Source organism: Uloborus diversus, chromosome 3, assembly GCF_026930045.1.
Source record: "Uloborus diversus isolate 005 chromosome 3, Udiv.v.3.1, whole genome shotgun sequence".
NCBI classification, from domain to species: Eukaryota; Metazoa; Arthropoda; class Arachnida; order Araneae; family Uloboridae; genus Uloborus; species Uloborus diversus.
The window spans coordinates 181,418,718-181,445,458 of NC_072733.1; the positions used below are offsets into that span (position 1 = coordinate 181,418,718).

The window sequence follows — 26,741 nt, forward strand, 5'->3', positions numbered from 1 at the left end:
TCATTCAATTGTTTCAGAAGAAATTTTCCTCTGAGTATGATTTTAGAGGAAAACCTACCTATACTCCTTTGAAATACTTAATAAAACAATTTCTTTTTAAAATTTTCACTTTGAATTAGATAAATATGCTGTTGAGGATAAAAAGTATTCATTTTTGGTTTTTATATGCATATGAACTGTAGTTAAGCCATTAAAACTATTGTCAGAAACATTACATTTCTGAGCACTTCAACTTATCTTTTTAGAACCATAGGCGAGCTATGATGGAGGTGCTAATGCTATGGACTTTAATTGTTTGTTCGTCTCGATAATTCTTTTAAACAATGTTCTTTCAGTTTCCTTTGTTTGATCGTTGAACAAGTTACGAAATAATTTGTTTTTTTTCTTAGATAATGATATAAAGTTTCATCATGTCTAACGCTAAAGTGGGTGAGTAGTCATCGCAAAGTTGTAATGTCAGTGCAGTTCAATGTTCAAGGGGGGTAAAAATGAAAACATTCATTACTGCGTATTTTTGAAGAAAGTGATGCATTTTGATGTTATTTGTGTGGTTTAACAGTGTAAGAAATCAAGAATCATTTGAAAATGAAAATATTTCTTGATGTTTAACATATTCAAATTAATGGTCTCACATCGTTTTGTGTTATTTCAAGTATTCAAAACTGCTTTTTGTTGCACATAAAGAAGACTAATTACACTAAATGTTCATAATTATTATGATGAATGTGCTTCAGCGACAAGTTTATTCTTAAAAAAATGTTCTTAATCCGTCTTCGAGGATTTATATCCCATAGCCAAACTAGTTGTTATAGATTTTTTATCATTCTTCAAGAAAGAAAATTCGTTCTGACATGTATGCCATCGATAACAAATATTAAATCTATGATTTGCTTTGGTTTAACCATACAGTTGGACATTATAGTATGGGAAAATCGCTGAATACGAAAATATTATGGGGATTGTTTTTCACTTCAATGTTATATTTTTTAATGTCTGAATTATTCCCATTAATTTGAGGGAAATAAATGTTTCAAGTTTATTGAATTCAAAGCAATTGATTTGAAACTTCTCAAACTTTAAAACTTAAATGTGTAGATTTTACAATTTTAGAGTGATAATGCATTTTAATATCTTTTCTTCAAAATTTCTCTTACATAAGTTTTTTTTTTCATTAACACTGGCCCATTTCGATTAATCAGTGAAAGATATGAATTAATCAGCTGCTGACAAATTCTAGTTAAATTACAATAAATTTTAATATAATTTCTCCATCAATTTTTGATTAAATTTCAGTTTTGTGTTCTCCAAATTGATTAACACTAGAAAGACGGAGGGGCTTGTGTGGCCCTTCGCGTAGTTTGTTGTTTAATAACTCGGATAATATCTAACGGATCTTAATGGAATTTGACTTTTCATTATATGACGCTATTTGAATGCTTGTTTAATCATTTAATCATTCACCCCATAGTACTGTTAATATTGATCCTTATACCTAGAAAGACAGGAGGGGCCACAGTGGCCCCTAAGCATTTTGACAATTAAAAAATTTATTTTTTTCCTTTCTCCTAATTGTTGTAGCATAAAAAATGCCATTCACTCTAGTTTAACCTGTAACTTCCTCTTTATACAGCCGATTGGATATCCAAATGCTATAAACAGTACCGACTGCTTACCATCCTAACGGTGGCCATTGCTTTTAGAAAGGAAAACTAATTCAACCTTTTGCCCAGTATAGGGAGAAAAACTAAAAGTAATTAAGTACTAAGTTTTTATTTAGTCATGAAAGAAAGTGTATCAGGCATGTGGACTCTTTCAGGAAGAATTTTTAAAAGAATTCACTCCAAAAATGGGTAGGGACCACACTGGCCCCTTCAGTCTTTCTAGGTATACAGAAAATGTCAGTCGCTGTAGTGTTAATACAGTATATACAGAGCCTGATTATTGAACAGGCCAACTTGGCCATGGTCTAGGACCCAGGTTTTACACGTTTTTCGAAATGGCTAAAATTGCTTTTTAGCCATTGGCTAAAACTTAGTTTAGATTACAAGGGAGCCTTGAAAAACCATTTCGTCTAGGACCTCTAGTATCTTAATCAGTCCCTATGTACACCAGTAGTATTCTACTTTCTGTCTGGGCAGTGAACTTCACAACAAAATGAGTTTTTCTAGCCGAACAGATTTGTGTCTGCTAAATTAGAAACATATGCAAAATTCTTGCTAACAAGGGGCTTGTTTTACTAGAACCAAATTTGAAACAAGGTTCTTATGTATATATATATCAAGGGTGCTGAATCTTTCTGATCTACCTAGTCTGATCTTTTTTTTAAAGAATGCAGAGTAAAGATATTGAAAGTTTGAAGCAAAAATGAAAATGAGTCAAAAATACAAAAGTTGACTTTTATATGGGTCCCAGGTCCCCTAATGTTTTTTACAAAAATATTCTCCATCAAAAAATAATTTGAACACAAAAAGTTTGAAATTAACGATCAATATTCACCAAGATATGAAACGCAGCGTTTTGTGATTTACACCTCTTTACACTCGCCATCATTAACACCATTTGGAGGAAAATATAGCAGTTAACAAGTGTTTAAAAATATATGTGGGCATAGAGGGTGTTTTTTCAAATTGTTCGAGGTTTTGTAGTGTGTATTTGCGTATCATGGTGAAACATTAACGTTTGAATAGCAATGAAAAACAAAACCTTTTTTTACTGCAACACCGTGTCCTTCTTATGGAAGAGCAATAAGTTCCAATATAATCTTCTGTATGGTCCCTTACAACTTAGAACTCTAATATCTCCTTGAGTTTTGGTCGCACAAGTGGCAAGTTGTTTCAGGTAGTAATATTTTTCGATGGAGATTAATTCTCTATGTATAAGTCAGGGGACCTAGGACCCGTATAAAAAGTTAATTTTTTGTATTTTTTTGATTCATTTATTATTTTTGCTTAAAACTTTAAATATCTCAACTCCACATCTGCTTTTGAACATTTTTGGAATTGGAAGTATGCATCTAGGACTATCGGTTGCGAAAATAGAGGTTTTTGCAGGTTAAACTGGAACACCCTATGTCTCATTCCTGCAGAATTTTAACACTAGAATCATGGAGGGTGTAATTTTGACCCCAAGCAAACTTTTTATTTTGATAACTGCCCCTCTATATTTTCATAAAAGAAATAATCCATGTTCAACTTTTCCATTCATCGTGCCGTGTTAATATAAAGTTTTTAAGATTTTTTTTTTTTTTAAACCAAACTAAAGGGTTATATCTAGAAATGTGAGCAAGTGTCATTTTGATCCCTTTGAGAGAAAAGAAATGCAAATACATATATTGATGCTGGAAGAGAGCAAAAGCTCAAAATATGCCTCTTGGAATGTATCATTTCCAGAATTTAAAGCATTCATAATGTTTTTGTATATAAAAAAAGAGCATAAGCCATTAGTTTCTGAAATGCAACTGAAACACCATTGGCATTTTAAACCTTTTTAAATACTTTGTTATCCTTAAACTCTCTGAATTCTTAAAAACAAACTGTAATTATTATAAGTTTGTTTTTAACTATTTTTTACAAATATAGAACATTATGTAGGGCAACTTTTCCGAGGGACAAAATGACCCCTGACTTATTTCTTGGTGTACAAGGCGGTAATTCTAAGTGTTAAATTCACTCACCAAAGTTCTCAAGAGTATTTTATTAAAATACTAAAGCAAAATTTATTGTAAAATTTAAAGCAAAATTAATGCATTTAAAGCAAAAAGGAAATTCCACCCTGCCCTATCCCTCATGTGAAAAAAAGAATTTAAATCAAGTACTAGAGCAAACAAAAGTTCCTTTTCCATACGAAGAAAAAATAATTTAATTATCTGAATGCTAATTGGTCAGCCCAAAATACCACACAATTTATCAAGAATTCCATCTGTTTTCTGTTGCTGCAACCTACAACACCGCAAAATAGCCATTTTTTAAGGGCTTAAATTAATTTTTCAACAGTGGTGGAAAAAAGCTCGAAAATAAGTCGGCACAAGTCTTTCACACAAACATGTGTGTTGCGAAGCCAATGTGACACCACTTTTCTGTGATCAACACATGGTTGCTTTACAATTGCTCCACATGGGGAGAAGTTCTGGTTCGAACCGTTTTTTATCCATGCCGTAACTCCTGATCTCCGATGTTGCAGACTACCACAGTCATCAATGATCGTTCAATTTTACGCTCACCAAAGTTTTTTTGGTACAGATGTGATATACCCCCCCATTTGGCGACATCCGATTTTTTGCACAAAATTGAAATATTTTTCTCGCCAATGAGGCGATAATTTTTTAAGCATGGCATCCCTGGTGAAACTGATCTGTGTTTGGCAACGCGAAGGCAATCTTGTTCGAACTTGTTTACTTGGGTTGTTTACTCGGTTTCACGCAGGAGAGATACGTGTTGTTTCGTGCAATATACCTTACAGGAAAGCTTATTTTGTGTTAGTTTAGATTCAGTAGTTGTGTTTTGAAGTAAAAACATTAGAAAATGTCAGTTTCTTCAAACTTGAACGTTAATTAAAAGTTAACTCCAACGTGGTGTGTCTGTAACGTGCCATTGTCATATGATGTTTTGTTTTGGACTGAGTGTGAGCATTTATACTATAAAAAGGTAAGTTCTTTTTTTTAGAATTAAAAAAAAACTCACTTCCGAAATTCTTTGTTTTTTACAAATCCTTGAGGGGTTCTTGTAGTTTTTAACTTTATTTTTACTGTATGTAAATTAATTTTACAAAAATAGTACAGTTATTTTGTTCTAAAAGTTCATTCTTATCGATGCCACGAATTATTTAGACATATTCTATTAACGTGCCTCCTTTAGGTACTGAATTTCTGAAAAAAAGTAGACTCCAGCATTTTATAAAAATATAAAGGTGTTATTTTATGTAAAATATAATAGGTATTTTGAGAGTATGTCTATATAGCAAATAAATGTATGGTATTTTTGTATTGTTTATGTTTAGGATGTTTTGTTGAGACATTTCTATTTTTCATACATCGAAATTTGAGTAACTAAGCACTTTTTTGGCTGAAATAGGTATGGATTTTGGGGATGTTTTCCGCTTTAAACATCACGATTTGAATCGGTTTGCTCTTTTTTAGCAGAGTATGAGAAAAGTTTTTATTCCATGAAATGCATGTTGGAAAATAGCTTTTATTTCTATTGGTACATATTTCGTTGGTGAACTGTTAATAGTAATTTGTTAATTTAAGCATTTTAAATACTTTCTAGTAATTGTTCTTTGTGTACAAAACCTTTCTAGTTTCTGGTATTTTTGAAGCGTATATTCATGATGTTTTTTGTTGTAGTTTTATGTTGTTTTTATATATATTGTGTTCTGAAGTGCTTTGATCATGTTTTTTCATCTGATTTTTTCCTGTTGGCGCAAAAAAAGCATCGCTATGAACGATGTATGACATATGTTGTCATACATCGTTTTCTTGGCGACGCTTTCTTTGCGCCAACAAGGAAAAAGTCGCCAAGGGTGGGGTATATCACATCAGTTCCGTTTTTTTTTTTTTTTTTTTTTTTTTTGTAAAATATCGCAATTATTTTATTTTTTGCTGAAAATTGGGCCTTTTTCTTAATTAGTAGTTGAGTTACATTTTTTACCGTGAAGCAGCTATCCTCGGCATTGTTCTTCAGAATGATTTTATTGCTGACCTTTTTTCCCTTCTCCTTTTTTCCCCCTTGATGCAAAATCTATCTGCACAAACTCCCTCTCATTCTGCGACAGACAATGTTGCCGTGTCGGCAGCTTTCTGCCATGGGCACACACCTAGTAAGAAATCGTATGAGCTGGGGTAAAAGTCAAAGCATATTTCTTAAAAATTGATATTTTCCTCATGGACTAGCAGACTTGCCAACTTTTACGGCTTATTCGTAAAATTTACAGATGTCACTTTTTAGCTATGATGTTCTTTGTTCAAAAGAACCCTCCAAAAAATTTTAAAAACTCTTGATTTGCTTGAAAAGTTGCCAAAAAAAGAGTTCAGTTCCCCCATTATGCCTCGTCTTTCCTTCAGAGCATTTATGCGGCTTCGGTGTTGCCAGATTGTGCCAAAATCACCCATTGGGTAATTTTTCCCCCTAGCTGACAGCAGAAGGCTGGCAGCACCTGTTTCGTTTCAATCCGCTTGCTCTATGAAAAGATCTTGCAACTCTAGCCATGCCCTTTCAGTTTCGTTTCTTTTAGCTCATTGGTTGACTCTAGAGCTTTTTTAGAGCCGGGGGTAAAGAACGAAGTGGCGCGGTAAGAGTTCTGAAGCATATGAGATGTGTTTGTTTATTTCGCATTGTTCAAATGGAGTCGGAAAAAGCAAAGAAAAGTTATTTTCAAATGGACAAGGAGTCGCATACTGTTGAACCTCTAAAAAGTCTGATGAGAAAGAGGGGAAATCTGTGCATTGCAAGATTTGTGTGAGTGGCTTAATAAATTCTCACAGTGGTCGATACGATGTAGATCGCCATGTAACTGGAGGGATCCATTTGAAAAAGAGTCGAAAAGAGTTTTTTTAAGAATTTTTTTTTAAAAAAAAAAGCCACCGCTGCCACATTAAATTCAGCTTCATTTTCTTCACTTGCTGAAGTTGCTGATTTTGAAAATATTTTTCAAATAGAAATGCACCTTTTTATCTTGCAAAATATAAATAATAGTATACCTTACAAACAGTGTTTTTTTTTTTTTAATTTGAAGCATCTAACATCAGCATTAGTTTCATAAAAGTTTGCACAATACAGTAAATTGATAAATGGTTTCAATATTTGATGTATTATTGATTAGACTTGAGCTTCTAAAACATTTTTACTCCCAACTTGACTTTTGAGAGGCTGAAAAAGTAAATATCTTTTCAAGGAAGGGAAACTGTTTCAGGCTATTATTATACACTTTTAAAAGATTACTATTGACAATATTATATGAATATTCATTTTCATATTTAGTTAGATTTTGCATATTTTCCATAAATTAATATTCAATTTAATGTTAAAATTGCAGTAATTAGTTTTATGTAAATATTGCAATTACATAAAATATTTTATAATGGTATTACTCATGCATAATTTAATGTTATATTACTTCAATTAAATTATCTCAGTTTTATTAAATGCTTTGCGAAAAGTTTTACTGATGGCATTTTTGAAAAGTCAGGACTAGTGAAAGAAATCTGTATTCTTTACTTGTTTTTTTATATTTATGACATAATTTCCTTTATAGCATGTTCTATACAGTCAAGATTTTTTGCATATTTGCTTCTTGGTTAGCATTTGCAAATAAAACTGCTTTAAAGTTTTTTATGCTTTGACATTAAAAATAGTACGACAGAACAGAAAAAATACCAGAACAGCTTCAAATTGCTAAAAAATAATTTTATCTTGAAAAAGCCCCAGAATTTTTTTTTTATGTGAATCTTGTATGGTACATATGATTTTTAATCTCTTTTCACAAAAACATATTAACCAGAGTTTCTGGGGAAAAAAAAGGATTATAATATATTGGAATATTTCAACATTATTGGTATATAGTAACTTTCACAGACCAACAGAAAATGACATCAGAAACGGGATAAAATATCAAATGGGGCAATGCAAAATCGGGATTCCACTGTATTTCATATGAAAACTGTTTTGAATTCTTATTTTTTTCTCTGAGTTGGACTCGTTTTACAAATTTAAGTAAAAATAGATGCATAATTTAAAATTATTTATAGTGCTATAAAAATGGTTCTTGAAAAAGCCTGGGTTTTTCTTCAAAAACCAGGTATTTGATTCAAACCACTAGGGTTTTCAAACCTTGTGGTGCTTGTAAGCAAAGCAAATGATTTTCAGAATTATAAAGCCTTAAAGGGAACATCAGCCAGCTATTGATTCTATTTAAATAGTTTTCTCTAAGTCATAACATCAAGTTTTGTATGTGAAGGAATTGATTGTGTTATTGTTTGTTTTGATTTTTATTTATACTTTATATAACATTTTATTCATTTTGACCATTACCGAGACTGAATTTTTAAATAACAATGTTCTTTTATTTTTAAATATTTATTTCATATTCTACTTTCTTTTATTAAGGTTTTTACTTTTTTTTTGGGGGGGGGGGGAGAATTTCTTTTGTTGTTTTATAACTGGGGGCAAGTGAAATATGTTACTGTTTTAATTTGAACATAACTTTGAATTAAAAGACCACCTGTAATCGGGAAATATTAGGCAACAAAACAGTTTGCTGACTGGTAAAAGAGTTATAAAACTAAACAAATCCACTGGTCCCTGGTAGCTAGTATTCTAAAAAAATTTATAAATAATTAACCATGTGGTTTCTAATGATTGGCTTTTCGTATTATTAGGCAGAGTTATACAAGTTTTCAAATCAGCTGGTTTTCAGTTTAAAAGAAAAAAGTTAGCAGATTGAGTTAAAATAAAGCAGCCTGGAGTTCTCCTGGTTTCCAACTCCTAATGAAGAGTTTCCAACTCCTTTATTCAGAAGTCATCCAACTGATCTCCTCAGCCTTTCCTGTGGCATGCTTAAATTATTTTCAACAAAGTTTTGCTCTATGATCGATTGACCTCAATCACAAAATAAAATTTTTTTTCTCCAAGCCTTTCCAAACCATTGCAAATCACAATTTCATATGTTGTAAGTTTGGGCCAAATGAGAGAAGAGGCTACGGCCTCCTTATCCTCCTGCCATTGATACGCAACTGTATAGTAGTGTGTATATTTATTTAAATGTAATAAAAAGTCAAGTTTATAAAAATTTTGTATTAAAGATCTGAAGTTTTAATTTTATTTAGTGAATGGTTTTGACCTCATGGGAGAAGGGTGGTAGCCATAGATCCCACTGACTCTAAGGATGTGCACCTGCTCATTTTGGAGTTCCATAGAAAACTGCATTTTAGTGCCTTTATTAATGCTAATGTTTCCGATTTTTCCTTTAAAAAATCAAAAAACGAGTAAACTTTACAACATGTGTTGCAGCGTTAGAAATTACTGCTGGACCACTGGTCCCAGACCAGGAAGGCTAAAAGGAAGGAGCTTCATCTCCTTTGGCAACATGGTAAAAATGTGGTAGATTTTTTTCGTCACCGCTAGAGGCGCTTCGGTGTTAAATGAGAAGGAAAAAGGAGAATTTCGCTGGACCGAGTGTTTTCGACCAAATCCAGTGGGGAGACCATCGGGACGTGGCTGGCACTCTGTTAGTTTCGGGCTATGGATACGAGGAAATTCTGAGAGGTCTTATATGGGACCTGTTTTTCCCCAAGAGAGATCCTTATCATTATGATATTAAAATTGCTTTCTTTGTCATGTTTCTCATTTAGATTCTCATATTTATTCAATATTCTAGCCAATCAAAATATTATTAGCAGTATTTGAACTCATATCATTATTTTTATTGAAAGTAAAACATGTTTACATCATAGTTATTTCTGTATTATTTTGTTCTTTTCTTTAAGTTTTTATCTTTCACAAAAAAAAAAAAAAAAAAAAAATATTATCCAGCTGCCTTTTGTAAATCAGATCACCCAAGTGATAGAAAACAGAAATTAGAAGGAAAACGTTTTTTTTTTTTATAATTAAGCTTAAATTACCTTTAGTATTTCATAATTAATTTTCATGCTTGTTCATTTGTTGATTATTAATTTTCGAAATTAAATGAAATGCAGATTTTAATTACTTTTATGGAAAAAAATTCTGGTATTTAATTCAAACATTAATATGATTTATTGCTTGCTCAACATAGAGAACCTGTTTTTTTTTAATCATTGCTAATTTATTTTTGTTCTGAAAATAAGGTTCATCACAATTTTCGTCATACATATAAGTTCTCTGTGCAACTTAAAAAATATTCCAACAATTAAATTATCTGCACATCAATTGTTACTTCAATAATATTTAATTTTGTTTTACTAACCAACTTGCTTTTTTTCGTATGAAGCAATGGTATTTCGCCTTCTTTTGTAAGATTTGATGTTGAAGAAAGGAATAAAATTGCTTTTTTTATTTCTGAGAGTTTATGCAATCATTATGCTAAATTACATATTATTCTGAGAATAGGTTATTCACAGTATTTTTCAATCAAAATAAACTTCTACATATAAACTGAAAAACATTCAGGTAATCAATTAAATTATCTTCCAATTAGTTACCATACTAGTCATTTAGTTTCGTGGATAATAATGACTGCTTCTCAAAAATAAATAACTGAATAGAAAATTAATAGATTTAAAAATAAAATAAAGACATTGAATTTAAAACAAATCTCCAAAATAGGATGCAACTAAAGACATTCTGACTTTTAAGATAGTGTAAGTGCTTTCATAGTAAGTAGCTATTGTGGAGATTTGTCTCCTCCCTTTTACTCCCTCTCCAAGACCAGTGAAACTTACCTCCGACTGCCATAAAAAAATAATCAGTGGTCCGTGGAACCACCAACCCTTGGTTATTTCTGATCACAATTGTCTAGAAATTTTTTTCAAAAGCATTAGTCTAGCCGATGTTTGGCTATTTATTATGCCCTGAAACTAATTAAAAATAGTTAAATTTAAATTCTGAAAATTTTGATTGTCAATTTTAAGGGTTGTTTTATGAAATAGGTTTTCAAACTGCACACTTCACTGTTTAAGACACCAGTTTTAAATGTTTTATTGCCAAACTTTGCCAAACAAAAATTTTAAGTTTTGAAACATTAAGTACAGTAGAGTCTCGAATAGTGTTCACTCTAGAAAAAAAAAGGTGCTGGCCTTTGAAAGGGGCACTATTTTTTAAAAAGGGCACTTTTTCAACGTGGTGTCCCCTCACCCAAGGCCAATGATGCACCACTCAATAAGTACTGAGACCCCCCCCCCATAAAAAGATTAAGAGGAGAAATAACACTTAAAACACCTTGCGAAAATTCCCCCATGATATGCATCTGGAAGCAATTCAAAAGCTTTGTTTCGCCTTTTGCCCTAAAAAGAAACCCATTGTGTTCAGTAAGTAGTCAAGAGTAAATAGTGAAAATGAGTTACTGTCATGTTTTTAGCTCATATATAGTGTAACTTTAGAATGAATTCTTGTGTTAATATAGCATCCATTCTTTTTTTTTTTTTAATGTTTTCAATTTTTTTAGGCAAATCTGTGGAGGAAGTGTATGTAGTTGCTAAATACGACTATGAAGCTCAAGGAAGTCAAGAGCTTGACATCAAGAAAAATGAACGTTTGATACTCTTAGATGACAGCAAACATTGGTGGAAAGTTCAGAACTCTAGAAATCAGGCTGGATTTGTTCCTTCTAACTATGTGAAACGTGAAAAACCATCAATTTTTGACAGTATTCGTAAACGTGTTCGCAAAAAGAGTGAACCAAAGGTTTCTTCTCCTTCCTCTCGTGTAGCATCTAAGGAAACTGATTTGAAAGGTGTTTCTCCACGGGTCACTACACCAGCTAATAAAATTTGTTTGAATACAACAGCTGTAGTTAAATATAATTATGAAGCTCAACAAGCTGATGAAATATCTCTTATGAAAGGAACAAGAGTGGTTGTGATGGAAAAGTCTAGTGATGGTTGGTGGAAAGGTGAAAGTAACAACCAAATTGGATGGTTTCCATCTAACTATGTTCAAGAAGAACCAAAGGATGTTCCAGAGATAAGTTGTAACTTACCTGCTGATGAAGAACCGGTCACAGTGACATATCAGAATGTTCTTCAAGGCAATGATGTTGTGGTTGCTCTTTATACATTTAATTCTCAAAGTGATGAAGAACTCAGCTTCCAAAAAGGTGAACAGTTAGAAGTTGTTGAACGTCCATCAAATGATCCTGATTGGTGGAGGGCCCGTAACAACATTGGACAGATTGGTCTTGTACCAAAAAATTACCTTCAAATAGTTTCCCCTGGTCGATCTGTAACTGATTCTAGTGATTCTGATGCTGTCCCATCAAAAATGGATGATGGTTCCAACATTGGTGTAGCAGTCAATGGATCACAACATGAACATACAAAATCACCTTTAGGAGCAAGTGGTGGGTCACCTTTAGTGAAACAAAGGAATAAAGGTGGTTGTGATAGACCTTGGTATGTAGGAAGTATTACACGGAGTGAATGTGACAGGATGCTCAATGAGTTTGCTGAAGATGGTGATTTTGTAATCAGAGATAGTGAGACAAATGTAAGTTTCTTGGTCACACATCAGTATTATTTAAAATCATATCCTGAGTTATTTTTTTGCTTTTGGAGTTTATGCTTAAATATTTTAAAACATTTTCATATTTTATTGTGTACAGTATATAATGCCAAACATTTTGAAAATACAGGAGTTGATTCGCAAACATGTTCAAAACTCGGTAATAGTTTTTTCCCTCTTGAATTTTCGATTTTACCCTGAGAACAACCAGTTCATTCCCCGTCTTAACATGTCATTTTTTTTCCTTACGCTAAATTTTTGGTGATTATTTCACTAATCATTAATAATATTCATAATGTAGACACATTAAATGCTATTCTGAAATTATTTTTCTTGATTAAATTATTTTGTGGGCTGTTCTTCACGTTTGATGCCTTCATTTTGAAAAAAAAAATCTTTTTGGATCCCATATAAGAATCGTGTTTTCTCATTTTTGATGCTTACTACCAGGGGTCTGTCCAGGATTTTTCACAGGGTCCGTTTTTTGTGAAAAATCAAATAATTTTGTGAAAAAAGAATTAATTTTGTAAAAAATCAAAAAATTTCGCAAAAAAAAATTTGTTAAAACGAAATTTTAGAATTTAGAGATGGCACAAACTGCATCAATTAAACTTAAAGTTGAGTGTTTTCCTCTTCTATGGCGAGAAAATCATTCTGGATTTTTTTTCTGATATTTGGGAGGGGGGGGGGCATCGCTCTTTCAAGTATCAATATTTATCTACCATTCTGCATTATGTTAAATTTTATACTAGATATATTTCTGTACAATATTTAAAATAATTGTAACAAAAATATAAATAAATAAAACAAAATTCAGAATAGGGTTCAGCATTCAACTTTTTGACCCAAGACACTCTTAAAAAGCACAGAATTTCGTTTAAAACTTCTAAATTCCGTGATTTTAACAAAAATAAAAAGATATTTCAATTATTTACCTCTTAACAAAGCGTAATAATCATCAAAAATTCGAAAAATCGGATTCCAATAGTGGATGCAAAGAGATCGCAATTCTCAAAGTGAAGGCATCAAAAGTATAAAAACGGCTTGTAAAAGAAATATTTTTGATAAAATTATTTTAAAATTGCATTTTAGAGTCCTATGATAACATATCATTAATATCTGTGGACACAGTTGACCCCCCAAAAAATAATAATAATAAAATAAAATAAACCATCTATTCAGCATTTTAATTTTTGACTCATAACAGAAAATGGAATTTTGCTTTAAAAACTTGAAATGAGAGTTCTAACAGAAATAAAGAGACTTTTCATTTATTTGAATCCTAATAAAGCGAAGTTAGATTGAAAAAAGAACAAAATATGATTCTCATATCGGATGTTAAAAGATTGCATTTTTCAAAATGTAGACATCTAAAGGAAAAAAAAACGGTAATTAAAAGAGTTTATTTAAAGTTAATCATCCTTGTTAGCATCGAAAAATCAAAATCCATATAATTTTCTCCCAAAATAACAATTAAACATCGCACCGCACCGTAAAAACGCAAATATTGACAAGCCGACAAAATGATGAGAATATTTTCTAATCAAGTCATTATAAAGGTTCAACGCCAGACGCTAAGTGGTGATAGTTTTGAAGTTGGTAACCCTATCTGAAGCGATCATATTTTTTCCTCACCCTTACTATCCCTTTGCAGTTCTAAGTTCATTTCGCAGATATATATTATTATTGTTTATTAAATCATGAGCGGAGAAAAGTGCTTACCAATGCCTTTTCAGAAAAGTTTACAACAACACCGCTGCTAATTAGCTGTGATAAAACAAACAACCATTATATTTATTTGGCAGTAGCAATTATTTATCGCTTGCAGGAGCATCGCAAGAGTGCCGATTTTTTCTTTCTTTTTTTTTTCAAAATTAGCCGATTTTGTATAAGCTGATCCCTCTCATTTGACTTAAAAAAAGGTTCCAAAAATGATCGGTTTATACACAGAAATATGCATTATTTTGCTTTCAAATTTGCTCTTTCAATAAACAATTTGTGACAGATCCGATCTTGTTTATCAGAATTTTGTAAAGGGTCCGTTTTGTTTCATCGGGATTTTGTGAAAGGTCCGTTTTGTTTGATCGGGATTTTGTGAAAGGTCCGTTTTGGTTGATCGGATTTTTGTGAAGGGTCCGTTAACGGACCCAAATATCCTCTGGCCAGACCCCTGACTACATTTTGTTAAGAAGCAAATAAGTGAAATTTCTTTTATTTTCATTAAAATCATAAAATAAAGGTTTTCAAGTGAAATTCCTTGCTCTTTATGAAAGTCAAAAACGTCAATACTGAATCGCTGGTTAAATTTCTTTTTTGCTTCAATTATGTCTAATTAATCTTTATCCTTGGCCATTAATGTACAATTATAAAACAGTTTTACTTGGATAATTTTATTTGCAGTTTCTGTACTTTTGATGCCTTCAATTTGAAAATTGCCATCTTTTTGCTTCCACTAAGGCAGCCGTCGGCAACCCGTCGATCTCGAGTCTATTTTCAGTCGATTGTGACAATATTTTTTCCTTGGTTTCTATCGGAGTACCATTTTCTGAAACAAAATTAGGTTTAACATACAAATTATTTAAAAATTTTCCAAACTCTTTATGTTCAGCGGAACTTTTACACTATTCATTTCTTCACTATTTTATCAATTTTAAAACAAGCAATAGACTTAAGGGTGAAAATATTTCTATGCGAGTTAACAGTTATCAGTGTTCACATAACAATATTTTATTAAATTAAAGTAGCTATTTAATACATAGTAAAGTCGATTTTGATAAGATTCTGCCTATAATTTAAAGTTGGCATAATCTCAACTTAACCGCAAATGCAACACGACCGTTAACCCCCCCCCCCCCCCCAAAGACCTAAAGTAAACCAAAATTGACTTTCTTCTCCCCCCCCCCCCCAAGTCGATCTTCGTACCTACCGAACTTGGAAAGTAGATCTTCAGTCAATTTAGATTGCCGACCGGTGTACTAAGGAGATTGGATTTTTCTCACTTCTTCACCATTTGTAAAGGCTGTTCAATAAAATTTTTTTGTACTTCTATTTGATTCATGAAATTGAAAAGTTTTAAAATTTAAGCAAATTTTGGTGTTTTTTAAGAGTGTCAAATGACAAAAAGTTTAATGCTAAATTGCTGGCTAAACTTTACTTTTGTTTTTATTTTTTTAAGATTCTTTAATATGTTTATAACATCTATAGTTCATATTTCACTTCTGCATTATTAAGTGTGAAATTTTAAAACTAGTTAATTGTATTAATTATGGGAGATTCATATATTGCATCTAGAGTTAAATTCTTTTCCATATTCAGTAGCAAGTATAATTTTCAAAAATGTTTAAATACTTGCGTGGGATAAACTGAAAATCTGTTTGAGCCTTTGATTTCATCTTAAAAAATAATCACCTTATTAATTTTCAGGAGCCAAGTCTTGTAATCCTGGATTTAAGTTTTTTTTTTTTTTTTTCAAATAAAACTCAGACTTGAAAATTAGAAATTGTTTCACACTTGAAAATTATAACTATTATGCAATTTTTTGCCGATTTGTAACTATTGATCGCTTTTTTAAAGAAATCAGATAGTTAAGCCATTAACTGTTATGATGTAATTAGATTTTTCACGCATAGTGAGAAATTTATTTTGTCTTTATATAAAGCTGAAAATGTTTAAGAGTAAAAAAATCACTTGTGTCTTCACACTGGCCAACAAAGAAATATGGCCTATAGTGAAATAAAATGATGAAATTTAATGTGACCTATGAATCAGCATAAGTAGTAGTTACATTACAGTTGTCCTTTAATTTTTTTACTCTACATTAAAATTGTTTACTCTTAATTAATGGTTTAAAATTTTTTTTTGTATTGATTTTATTCAAACAAAATTCTTTATATTTACAATTACTTGTTTGGGACAAAACGTATTAGAAGAGTATCTGTCTTAATAATTTTTGGAAACTAGTGCATTGTTTTGAACTGCTAATTTTTTTTCATTTTTTATAAATTTATATTTTAAAAATTTTTATTTGCATTTTAGGCTGGTGATTTTTCAGTCTCACTAAAGGCTCCTACTAGAAATAAGCATTTCAGAGTCCACATGGAAGATGGTGTTTATTGTATTGGGCAGCGAAGATTTAACTCATTAGATGAACTTGTAGAGCATTACAAAAGAGCTCCTATTTATACTGGTCCAGATGGTGAAAAATTATACCTTATCAAGTCATTTAGAAAACAGCAGCTCTGAAAAAAGTATTATCTCTATGATGAGAATCACTTTTTCAATAATTTTCGTGATGTTTGAAAAATATTTTTTTGAACTTGTTTGCATGTGTTTCATGAATCATAAAACTGAATATAATGATGTGCTCTTACTTTTGATGTCATCTGGTTTTTAATGCTGATTTTTACTTTAGCTTGATTTTTAACAAGCTCTTTTTTTTTTTTTTTCTAATTTTACAATTAAAACTTTATGCATATTTCAACTTAAAACAAATGCATTTAATATGCTTAACATTTCTGCTGGTAAAAACTAAAAATAAGTTGAAAATTTTTTTCCTTGCAAAGCTCTTAATTTTGGCCAAGAATATCTGATTTTTTTTTTTTTTTTCCCAACATGAATTTTAAACTGGGGTGTTTAAGCAAACTTTATTTTATATTTGTCCCGGTACCCTGATAAATGTATTTATGATTCATTATCATTTCTTGTGAGGCATTCTATTTCTAAATATAATTTTTACATTATATTTATATGTGCCAAGTGATATATTTCTATAAATTATTATTTTGTTTGTTTACTGAAAATTATTCTTTATGTAAAGGCAGCTTTTTTTTTTTTTTTTTGTTAAAATAATCATATTACTTTTTCAAAAGTTTAAAGTGTAGTTGAGAAAAAAAAAAAATCCCATATTATGGATGCTTTGATGTTTTTATATGTTTTTAATGTGTAAAATTTTAGATTGAGTGTGTGCAAGTAACTGAATTTGCTATATTTTGTAAGATCTCTTCTTTAATTTTTTAATGTGAAAGAAAAAGAAAAATATGCCTGATAAGTATTTTTTATGTTAAAAATATTTTATATTTATTTTATTAATTAATATGATAAGCTGCTAAAACTTTGATAAATGTTAAAAACAGAAAATCCTGTTTAATCGAGTAATGTCTATCATAAAAGCAAATATTATTTAATGTTTTATTGGACATGTGTCTTGAATTTTTTGCTAATTAATTTACAGGGCATGAGATTAGTCATTAATGTTTAATGTTCTGCTTAAATGTTGCATTTTTTTATCTTTTAAGGTTAAGTGATGAATGGTTAAGAGAAGTTTAAATATGTGTATATATACCCAGTGGCAGAAACGCCGTTGCGGACAAGGAAACCCTATCTCTGTCCGAGCTAAAAAAATAAAAGTTGTTCGCAAAAAAATATCAGTTGTCAGCACTGAAAAAAAAAAAAAAGCCCGTCCACAACTGTAGGACATAATGAACTGCTGACGCAGGGAGAGAATGATTGCACAAGTGATTGTTCTTGTTCTTCTGCCAACTTGTCTGTGGCACTTATAAACCAAAACAAAACGCACTTATAAACCAAAACAAAACGATCTTTTTTAAATTGTTTACTGAAAAAGCAAATCTATAATCAAAATAAGGCATATTTCTGTGTACAAAAAAAAAAAAAGTCAGCACATTTCTGTGATACAAGCTATAAATAACTAACATAGTAAATAATTTTGCTTGCTTGTTCATTTGTTTAATCATATCGTTAGCAGTGGTGTTGTTATAAAGTTCTCTAAGATGCTGCATAAAAATGTTTTCTTCCCACTAATGACTTAAAAAATAATAATTAAAAAAAGCATTTATTAGAGCGATCGATCATTGAAATGTGATCCATTGAAATGTGATCGATCTGATCTGGCTGAAATGAAATGATCGCTTCAAATAGGGTTACCAGCTCTTAAAATTATCGCCATTTAGTGTCTGGTGTTAAACCTTTACTCATCCTTTTTTTTTCACGACTCCAAATTTTCGGTTAACATGCCAGTGATATTAATAAAATTCAATATTCATACCTGTTAAATGGTAATTCTAAAATTATTTTACTTTAATAAACTTTTTTATTTACCGTTTTTATACTTTTGGAGCTTTCATTTTGAAAAATGCAATGTGATTGCATGCAATATAAGAATTGAAATTTTACTCTTTTTTTCCAACATAACTTTGCTTTATATGGAGGCAAATAAATGAAAAGTCTATTAAAACCATCATTTCAAGATTTTAAAATGAAATTCTGTTTTTGTTTATGAGTCAAAAACTTAAATGCTGAATAGATGGTTTAATTTTAGTTTTGCTTCAACTGTGTCTATGGATATTAATTGTCGGTTTATCATGGGCTTCTAAAGTGCAATTCTAAAAAATTTTTTAAAAAATTAATTCTTTTATGAGCCGTTTTTATACTTTTGGAGCCTTCACTTTGAGAATTGCGATCTCTTTGCATCCGCTTTGAAAACCGAATTTTTGATGTTTAGTACGTTTTGTTAAGAGGGGGTGGGGTAAACAAATAAATTCTCCTTTTATTTTTATTGAAATCATGAAATTTAGAAGTTTAAAACGAAATTCTGAGAGTTTTACGAGTTTCAAAAGTTAAATGCTCAACCACAGCTTGAATTTTATTTTTTTGTTTTAATTATTCAACAGAAATTAATATTATTAATGGGAAAAAAGAAAAAATATCACAAAAATGCCCACTTTGAAATTTTGTTTTACAATCCCCCCCCCCCCTCCACGCAAAATTATTTGACTTTTTACAAAATGAATTGATTTTTCACAAATAAAATGGACCCTGTAAAAAATCCTGGACAGACCCCTGTTCAATAGCCAATGCATTTTTGCAAATGTCAGGTGCCCATCAAGGAGTGGAAGGTCATCAGATTGCACCATTGAGATTTTTAGGTGAAGGTAATTTGAGAAAGATTTTGGTCTCAGTTTGGGGGGGGGGGGGAGGGGCTCGTTCTTGAGAGGGGAATGCTTCAAGGAATTTAGGGAAGTGCACCATCGTCTTTGGAAGCAGGGGGGATCTCCTGCCTTATTTCAAAAATAATTATTTAAAAAAAAAAACTTGTATTATTTTTTTTTATTGAAACCACTCCCGAAATTTTGCAGACCGATTATGAAGTTCTAAAAGCTTGTCGTAGACAGGTGCAAAACTTTCTGCCACTGGGTATATATACACACACAGAGATGGCTCTCTGTTTAATGACGGCTTTTCACGGCGCCAGATGGTCCACTTTAGTTTCAAAAGCATTCTATTTAAGGATGATTTCTACTTAAGGACGATTTTTTGTGGTCCCTTGAAAGTCGTCAAACAGAAAGCCAACTGTATATAAAAACACAACTATTCAGTCACCATGCATTTTGTTTTCAGTTTTAAGGAATTTTTCTTCCTCTTATTTTTATTTGTTTTCCCCCTTGTGAGTAAACTATTAGGATATTAATGTTCTTATACAAATATCAGTGTTTGCTCATTTGTAATACTGCATGCAGGAAAAGCACAGGAGAATTTCCCACAGAATTAAGTGGCAACCTTGCATTAGTGCAAGGAAACAAAGTGCTTTCCTTGCAAAGAAAAGCACTTTGTCCTAAATCATTAGGGGGGAGGGGAGTTTAAAATCTAATTGTTCCTATCGATTTTAATTAAGGAAGTTACAATGTTTTTCAGAATTTTGCTTTGCTTTTATGAGATTTCTCCTCCACCAATGTTCTTCTGGTATCCCCCAAAAGAGTAACTAATTACAAAAAAAGTTATTATTGCTCTGTAATTTGAGTATTTCGAATAGATTTGCTTTTTTTTTGTGCAAAACATGTTTCAATGTCAAAATTATTAACAGCAATGTATTGGATACTTAAAACAGCTTGTTAAAGATTATAGAGGTTGGCAGGTAAGAACTTTTTAAATAAAGTATGTTTCATTTGTTCAGTTTTATTTTGAAACATGTTCAAATGGTATAAATCATTCCTGGAAATATTTTCAGTTGAAAAGGGGGGGGGGAGAGATATAATATACATTCACTTTTCACTTTTTCATATTAAATAGAAAATTATCATTTTCAGAATTTTTCTCATGCAGTCTTAAATTTCATTTCAAATAGCCATTTATTTTTCCCTGGAATCAACATTAATATATTTTTCTGTATTAACTTTGAGTTTTTAACCCCATGTAGCACTGGAATGTTTGAATTGCATTTAAACATTATGTTAATATTTATCTGTTGATGGGAAGGGTATGTTAAGTGTTATTAATGTTCTGATATTTGAAAAATGTTCCTTTTATGTCTAGTAATCTTAATAGTCAATGTAATAACTTCATGTTTACAAACACATTCTGCTTTTATATCAAATTAAAAGAATGGACTCCATTTCCAAATTTTTAGAACATATTATTACATATTTTTGACAAATTCTGGTGTCTTTTTTATTATTGGTAATGAAAACAAGCTGCCTCAGCAAAACATGTTTTTTATTTGAACCAGTATTCTGTTACAGCTATTCATGTATACATACATTCAAAGATAGAGCTAGGATTTCTTTCGAGTAATAAATTAATAAGCAATCTAGGTGGAAAGAAAACCTTGTCTTTCATGGAGTAAAAAAAAATTTGACGGGGCTGACATTTTACATTAAAATAAACATTGTTAGCATTTCTAAGAACAAATATATTCATTTTTTTTTATGTATGCTGTATTCAATTAAAACTTTTTATGTTATGAAAAAATCTTTAAACTTTGATACTGCTTACTAAACATAATCACTAATGATATTTTGAAAGATATTTTTTTTCTCTTAAAATTGTTTGCATACAGACAAATAGTGCTAAAGTTAAAAGCTAAGTTTTCTCCATAATCTACGAAAGCAGTGCAACAGCTTTCAATGCCATATTGAGTATTTATCAACCAGATGCACAGTCATTTTGTTGTAGTTTCTGGCTCAATGTATTGAACACATGTATGCAAAACACTTGTTAATGTGTTATGAACATTCTCGTGCTACTGGGAGTTTTTCTTTTTCAACCTTGATTTTCACATAAATTAAGTCCTGTGTCATAGAATCTGAAGCTAAGCATTTAAGTTTTTCAACTTCTAAATTATAAAATCCTTTTTTTTTTCTAATCCTTGACTTTAAAGTTTCTCAAAGTTCTTCTAAATTGCAGTTCTCAGGAACTTGAAATACATTTAATGGAAATGTTTATGTTTAATTTTTTATGAAGAGTTTGTTTTCAAATGAAATCTATATGTCTATGGCATATTTATGTTTTTATGTTATGAATGAGACAACCTAAACAAGATTTTTACTCTCACAACTTATAGTTTTTTTTTTTTGCAACTTTATAGTAATTTGACAAACCTAATGAAATATGACAGTATGTAATTTAAAAATGAAAAACATTTTAGATTCTTAAATATTTCTCTGCAGATTGTTTCTAAAATATTTTTCATCAAGAAATTATCATTGCTTATTTTAATGGTTTAGAAGCAACATTTTTTACAAAGTGCACTAAGAGTTGAAAACTCATTCTTAAGTTAATAAATGATAAATTTCCCATAGGGTTTTTTGCAAATTTTTTCAGAAGTATTTTCCAAAAGGAAATTTTATTTTTTCCAAGCATATGTACTATAATTGGAAAAAAAAAAAAATCCAGAACAAAAGATGGTGTGTTATGTATTCATGTTTTATGTCTTTACCAACAAATTTCAACTTTTACAAAATCAGTGTGTCAAATGTTTTCAAAGTGGTGGCTCAATAAGTTTGCAGGATGTGTTTGAATGTATGCTTTTCACATTTTTTTTTTTGTAGAATTAACATGAATGGCAGTTTTTTATGCATCTCATCCGTCTCATTGCTGCATTTAAGCTAGGCTAAATAAAGCCTTATCTCATTGTATCTGAAGTCTTCCAAATTTTTGTTCAGTGTGTTGCAAAAGAAATATTCATGCAATGTGTGAAATTTTTATTTTTTTTTTTTATTTTTATTTATTAGCTCCTAATTGTATTTTCAAAATCAATATAGTTGAATCCTACTATAGTGTTCAGGTTGTAGCAAATCTTTTAAATGATCTGAACTGAAGTCCTATGTCATTAATGCAATTTCAGAAGTTTGTAACAATCCATCTTCAAATGCTAGAGAATCCGCTATAACAATCCAAAAATTTCTGAAATTTCAAGCTTTTCAACATCTGGTGAAAAAAGACATGATATTCCTGCAGACTCATCTTCTGATATTGATGAAGGATCAGAAGATTTTTGCTCTGCACCTTCAATTTCCACTCCAATGTCAGAAGTCAATACTTTGAGCTTTTTTTTTTTTTTTTTTTTTTGCAACTTAAAAAATAGAGCAACGTATTGTGGATTTATTTGCAATAGTTGAGTAGAAAATTGGCAACATGCATTAAACAAAAACTTGCAACCAAAGATAGCATCTTTCTTCGATGCCATAAAAACAAAAGTTTTTACACTTTGCTTATTATGGAGTACAATATAATTAACACATTTTGCTCTATCCATAATTACTAATAGAAACATTCTGTCATTAAAGTGTTCTTAATAGAAATATCTTAGCAGCTAGAGAATTCTTTTTTTTTAAATCAAACGTAGTGAACCCTTGGCTATAACGATCTCTCAAGTTGTCAGTTAGTTGAGGGTTCTTTATAGTAGGGTTTGACTGTAGTAGCTTTTGAAAAGATCTTTTAATGTTATTTAATCAAATAAATTTAAAGTTTTGAATGAATTTGGGATAGAAAATTTCAGATGATTGTATTTTGAATTTTTTACCTCAATAATTGTAAAAATTATCATTTAAGGTCAATTTTCATAGCTAGTTTTCAAATCTTTCATTTGAGAAACAATTCATTGATGTGTGTTATTATATGCTTATATTATCTACTTTGTGTTCAGCTATTTGCCAGTTTCCTCATTGAAAGTTTAAATATTGTCTCAGTTGAGATTTTATGTTCTTTACTTAAAAAAAAAATTTCTTACTTTGTATCGTAAGGGTTTTGGGCAAAATGCTTCTGCATTAGATTTTGTACTTTCCAGTATGCTCATTGTTAACTCTTTCAAAAAACCTTTAATGGTTTTGACTTTTTAAAAATTGGTGTGGAAAGTTTTAAAAAAAACTTCCCATTTCATGAAGGTTTCCAAAACTTTTAAAAATTTGTTAGCAATCAAACATAAACCTTTGCATTAGTTTTCGGTTTCAACAAAATGATAATAGTTAATTGGTAATAGATTGTAAAATAGTATAAATATTTGTTAAGACGTTATGAATTTTAGTTTCATCATATAACAAACCATTTTTAATAAATCAATGGTGAATATTACAAGACTTTTACTCCTAACATGCTTCAGTCCAGGGATTTTCAACCTTTTTCTCATTAGAGAACCATTTTAGTTTACCGTTTTCTTGACGGAACCACTTGATCAAAGAGCAGAAAAAAAGTCTAAAAACTTCATCCTACTCTGATTTAAAAAATATTTTTTTGCAACTTGATTTTATCACAACCCAAACATATTAATAAGAAAATTAATAGTAAGGTAGCTATTTTTTTTTTTCTAAAATATATATTTTATATATTTATAGAACATATTTGATTGCTATTTATTGCAATCAAAAGCAATGTATTTATTTATATTTATTTTACAAGCAAATCACCACAGTTAAGATTTTGATCTTTCTTTAAAAAAAATATTTTGGCACTTTGATGAGGCAAATAGTAATCACTTGCTGAACTCCTGGTTAACCAACTCCTAGGGAATCCAGGTTGAAGACCTATGTTTTAGTTGATGTAGCAGTGCTGAACATTGATGCTATAAGTGGATTTTATCGATCTTGTGACTGATTTTTTGAAATCTGTATGGCAACTATTTAATTTGCATCAATCTATGTATTTTTAATTAGTTCTAAACTTGAACTGAGCTGCTTTTCAACTATAACAAATTTTCAGTATTTTACATCATACAGATTAGAAGTATATATTTGTTACTTATTTCAATTCTGTATTGAATAGTATGGTTTATAAAAAGTTATAATCATAGAAAATTTATGTGTGTACCCCCCCCCCCCCCTTTATGTTACAGTTTTGAAAAAGAAAACGAATAATGAAAATTTCTCAAAGCAAATTCAACTCAATTGGCTAAAAATGTGTATGCTTTATTCATTATTTAGTTCTGTTTCCATGCCTGGATATTTATAACATTAAATCTCAAAAGCAGTTGAATGCTTCATAGTGAAATATGAAGCAGTTGAATGCTTCATATTTCATCTGAAAATTTGAATCTGTGTATTAAGCTTTTGTTAAGTTGAAGTTATAACAACCAACAATCCCCACTTAAAATTGTTACCTTCTTTTTGCAAATGGGGTTTTTCTTACTAAATGTTTAAGAATTTTATTTTATGGTTGCTTCATGACATCCTCTACATGCTAAAATTAAATAATTTTTTGTAAAGGAAAATTTTCATAAAAATTGTAGGTTGTGACTATTCCTTTTTTATATCAATGTGACAAACATTAACCTTTAAAATGCTTCTGATTCTTGCTGATTCTTATGTAAAATGACCCCCTGAATCCAAATATGACCCCTATTTTCCCATCAACACGTCCCACTTTTTGGAAATAATGCCCCCTCCTCTTTGGACATGGTAGTCATAGGAGTGAATCTGATATTGCTTCAAATGTTCATGCTTTTGAACTTTGCACCTTTCTAATTCCTCAGTAGAATGTTAATGGTTAATATAATGCTTCTTATCCACTCCAAATAAAAAAAACTGGCTATGAAACTGTTGAAATCTGGAAAAAAAAGAAGTGTTCAAGCTGTGAAACAAATATTTAAAAATATTTGAAACATTGTATGTTTTAAATCGTCTGACTTTAACATAGTCAGAGTTACATCGCAGTTCTTCAGTAAAGAACTTTCCTATATTATTCAAATTACATTCACTGGTATAATTTGAATTAAAATTGAACTTAATGATTTTACTTAAATCATAATTAAGAGGTATTTCATCTTTTACTTTTTCTGGTTTTCTTATGTTTTAGTATGTTTCAGAAGCATTCCATACAAAAAGTTATGAAAGATACAGTGTATTAATCAAGTTTACTTTCAAATTTCAACTAGTACAGTTCATTTATTCTGTTTTCCAATGCACTTTGTGTTGAATCAATATTTATTTTTTATTCCGACTTTACCTCAGTACTTTAAATAACATTAAAGAGCATTCAAAATACACATGACCTGATTTTTACCATATTTAGATTATATCTCTCTGATGTAATGCCACTGCATTGCTAACGAAGTAACACAGTAAACATAAAGTGGGACATTATGTGATGCATTAATGACTAATTCCATTTTATTAGTAATGGAGGTGCTTGGGACATGTTGAAGCTAACTTTGACTTTTTTGCTACTTTTTATGTTTTTCACATACAGTCAACCCTCATTCAACATGATTATTGTGATCCAAACTTGACCGCTTTTATACTTTAGTAGAAGTATAAAAGCAGTTATACTTTAACTAGAATACTTTTAGTGCATTTCTGCAAAGCAGGACTTTATTTATAAATTGAATGCATTTCTGTACAATATTAAAGTCTTATATTAATGTATCTAGTCATGAAGTAGCATACTCTTTCGCTACCATTGCCTTTAATTACATACATACACAGTTCTTACACACCAACAATACACCATGAAAATAGACCACCTTCCTTTGATGGCAAAACAAGTGCTTTTTATCCCTGCATCCGAGTTCTTTGGAGTTTCATTGGAGATAATACTTTCTGTTTAAAAAGCAAATAGTTGAACGCCAATTGTACAAATATAAGTATTTCCTTACAATATGCAGAGACTTGCACTCACCAGTAAGTGTTTGTTTACAGCACATAATGATTATTTTCATAAAGTTCCCTCCCTCCTCTGTTTAACTGACTCGACTATAACCCATGAGAACAAAGTAACAATTTTTTTGTTAAAAAATAAGTTTTTTATTAAAAACTTGGGAATGAAAGGGTTAATGCAAGTCCATTAGAAAAGGCTAATAATGGATAGACACTAAAAAAAACACAATTGAGTGAAGCGGTGAATGATGTGGGGGGAGTGGTGAGGGATGACTGTATTTACTTAAAATGAAAATATAAGAGTTTAAGCAGGGGTCTGGCCAGAAGAAATTTGGGTCCGTTAACGGACCCTTCACAAAAATCCGATCAACCAAAACGGACCCTTCACAAAATTCTGATAAACAAAAACGGATCTTTCACAAATTGTTTTTTGGAAGAGCAAATCTCAAATCAAAATAATGAGATAATGTTTGGAACCTTTTTTAAAGTTAAATAAGAGGGATCAACTTATACAAAATCTGCTAATTTTTCAAAAGAAAAAAAAAAATCTGCACTCTTGTGATGCTCCTGCAAGCGATAAATAACAACTAAAACCAAATAAATATAATGCTTGTTGGTTTCTTTGAAAGAAATTAACAGCTGAAAGTGAGTTTGGTTTATAATTTTGCTTGTT

At 30.5% G+C, this 26,741-nt stretch overlaps 1 protein-coding gene across 2 annotated transcripts; it reads left to right on the top strand.

Moving 5' to 3' along the window:
* The first annotated feature begins 333 nt into the window (after positions 1–333).
* Positions 334–20,382, top strand: LOC129219319 (cytoplasmic protein NCK2-like). 2 transcript variants are annotated; one of them, XM_054853672.1, is made up of 3 exons: positions 334–429; positions 11,134–12,173; positions 16,224–20,382. In XM_054853672.1, exons 1-3 carry the CDS (start codon positions 411–413, stop codon positions 16,428–16,430), a joined length of 1,266 nt encoding a protein of 421 aa, XP_054709647.1. In that variant the 5' UTR covers positions 334–410; the 3' UTR covers positions 16,431–20,382. The 2 variants fall into 2 exon arrangements, with proteins under 2 accessions (XP_054709647.1, XP_054709646.1); XM_054853671.1 differs by lacking the exon at positions 334–429 and having other exon boundaries at positions 10,999–12,173.
* The last annotated feature ends 6,359 nt before the right edge of the window (positions 20,383–26,741 follow it).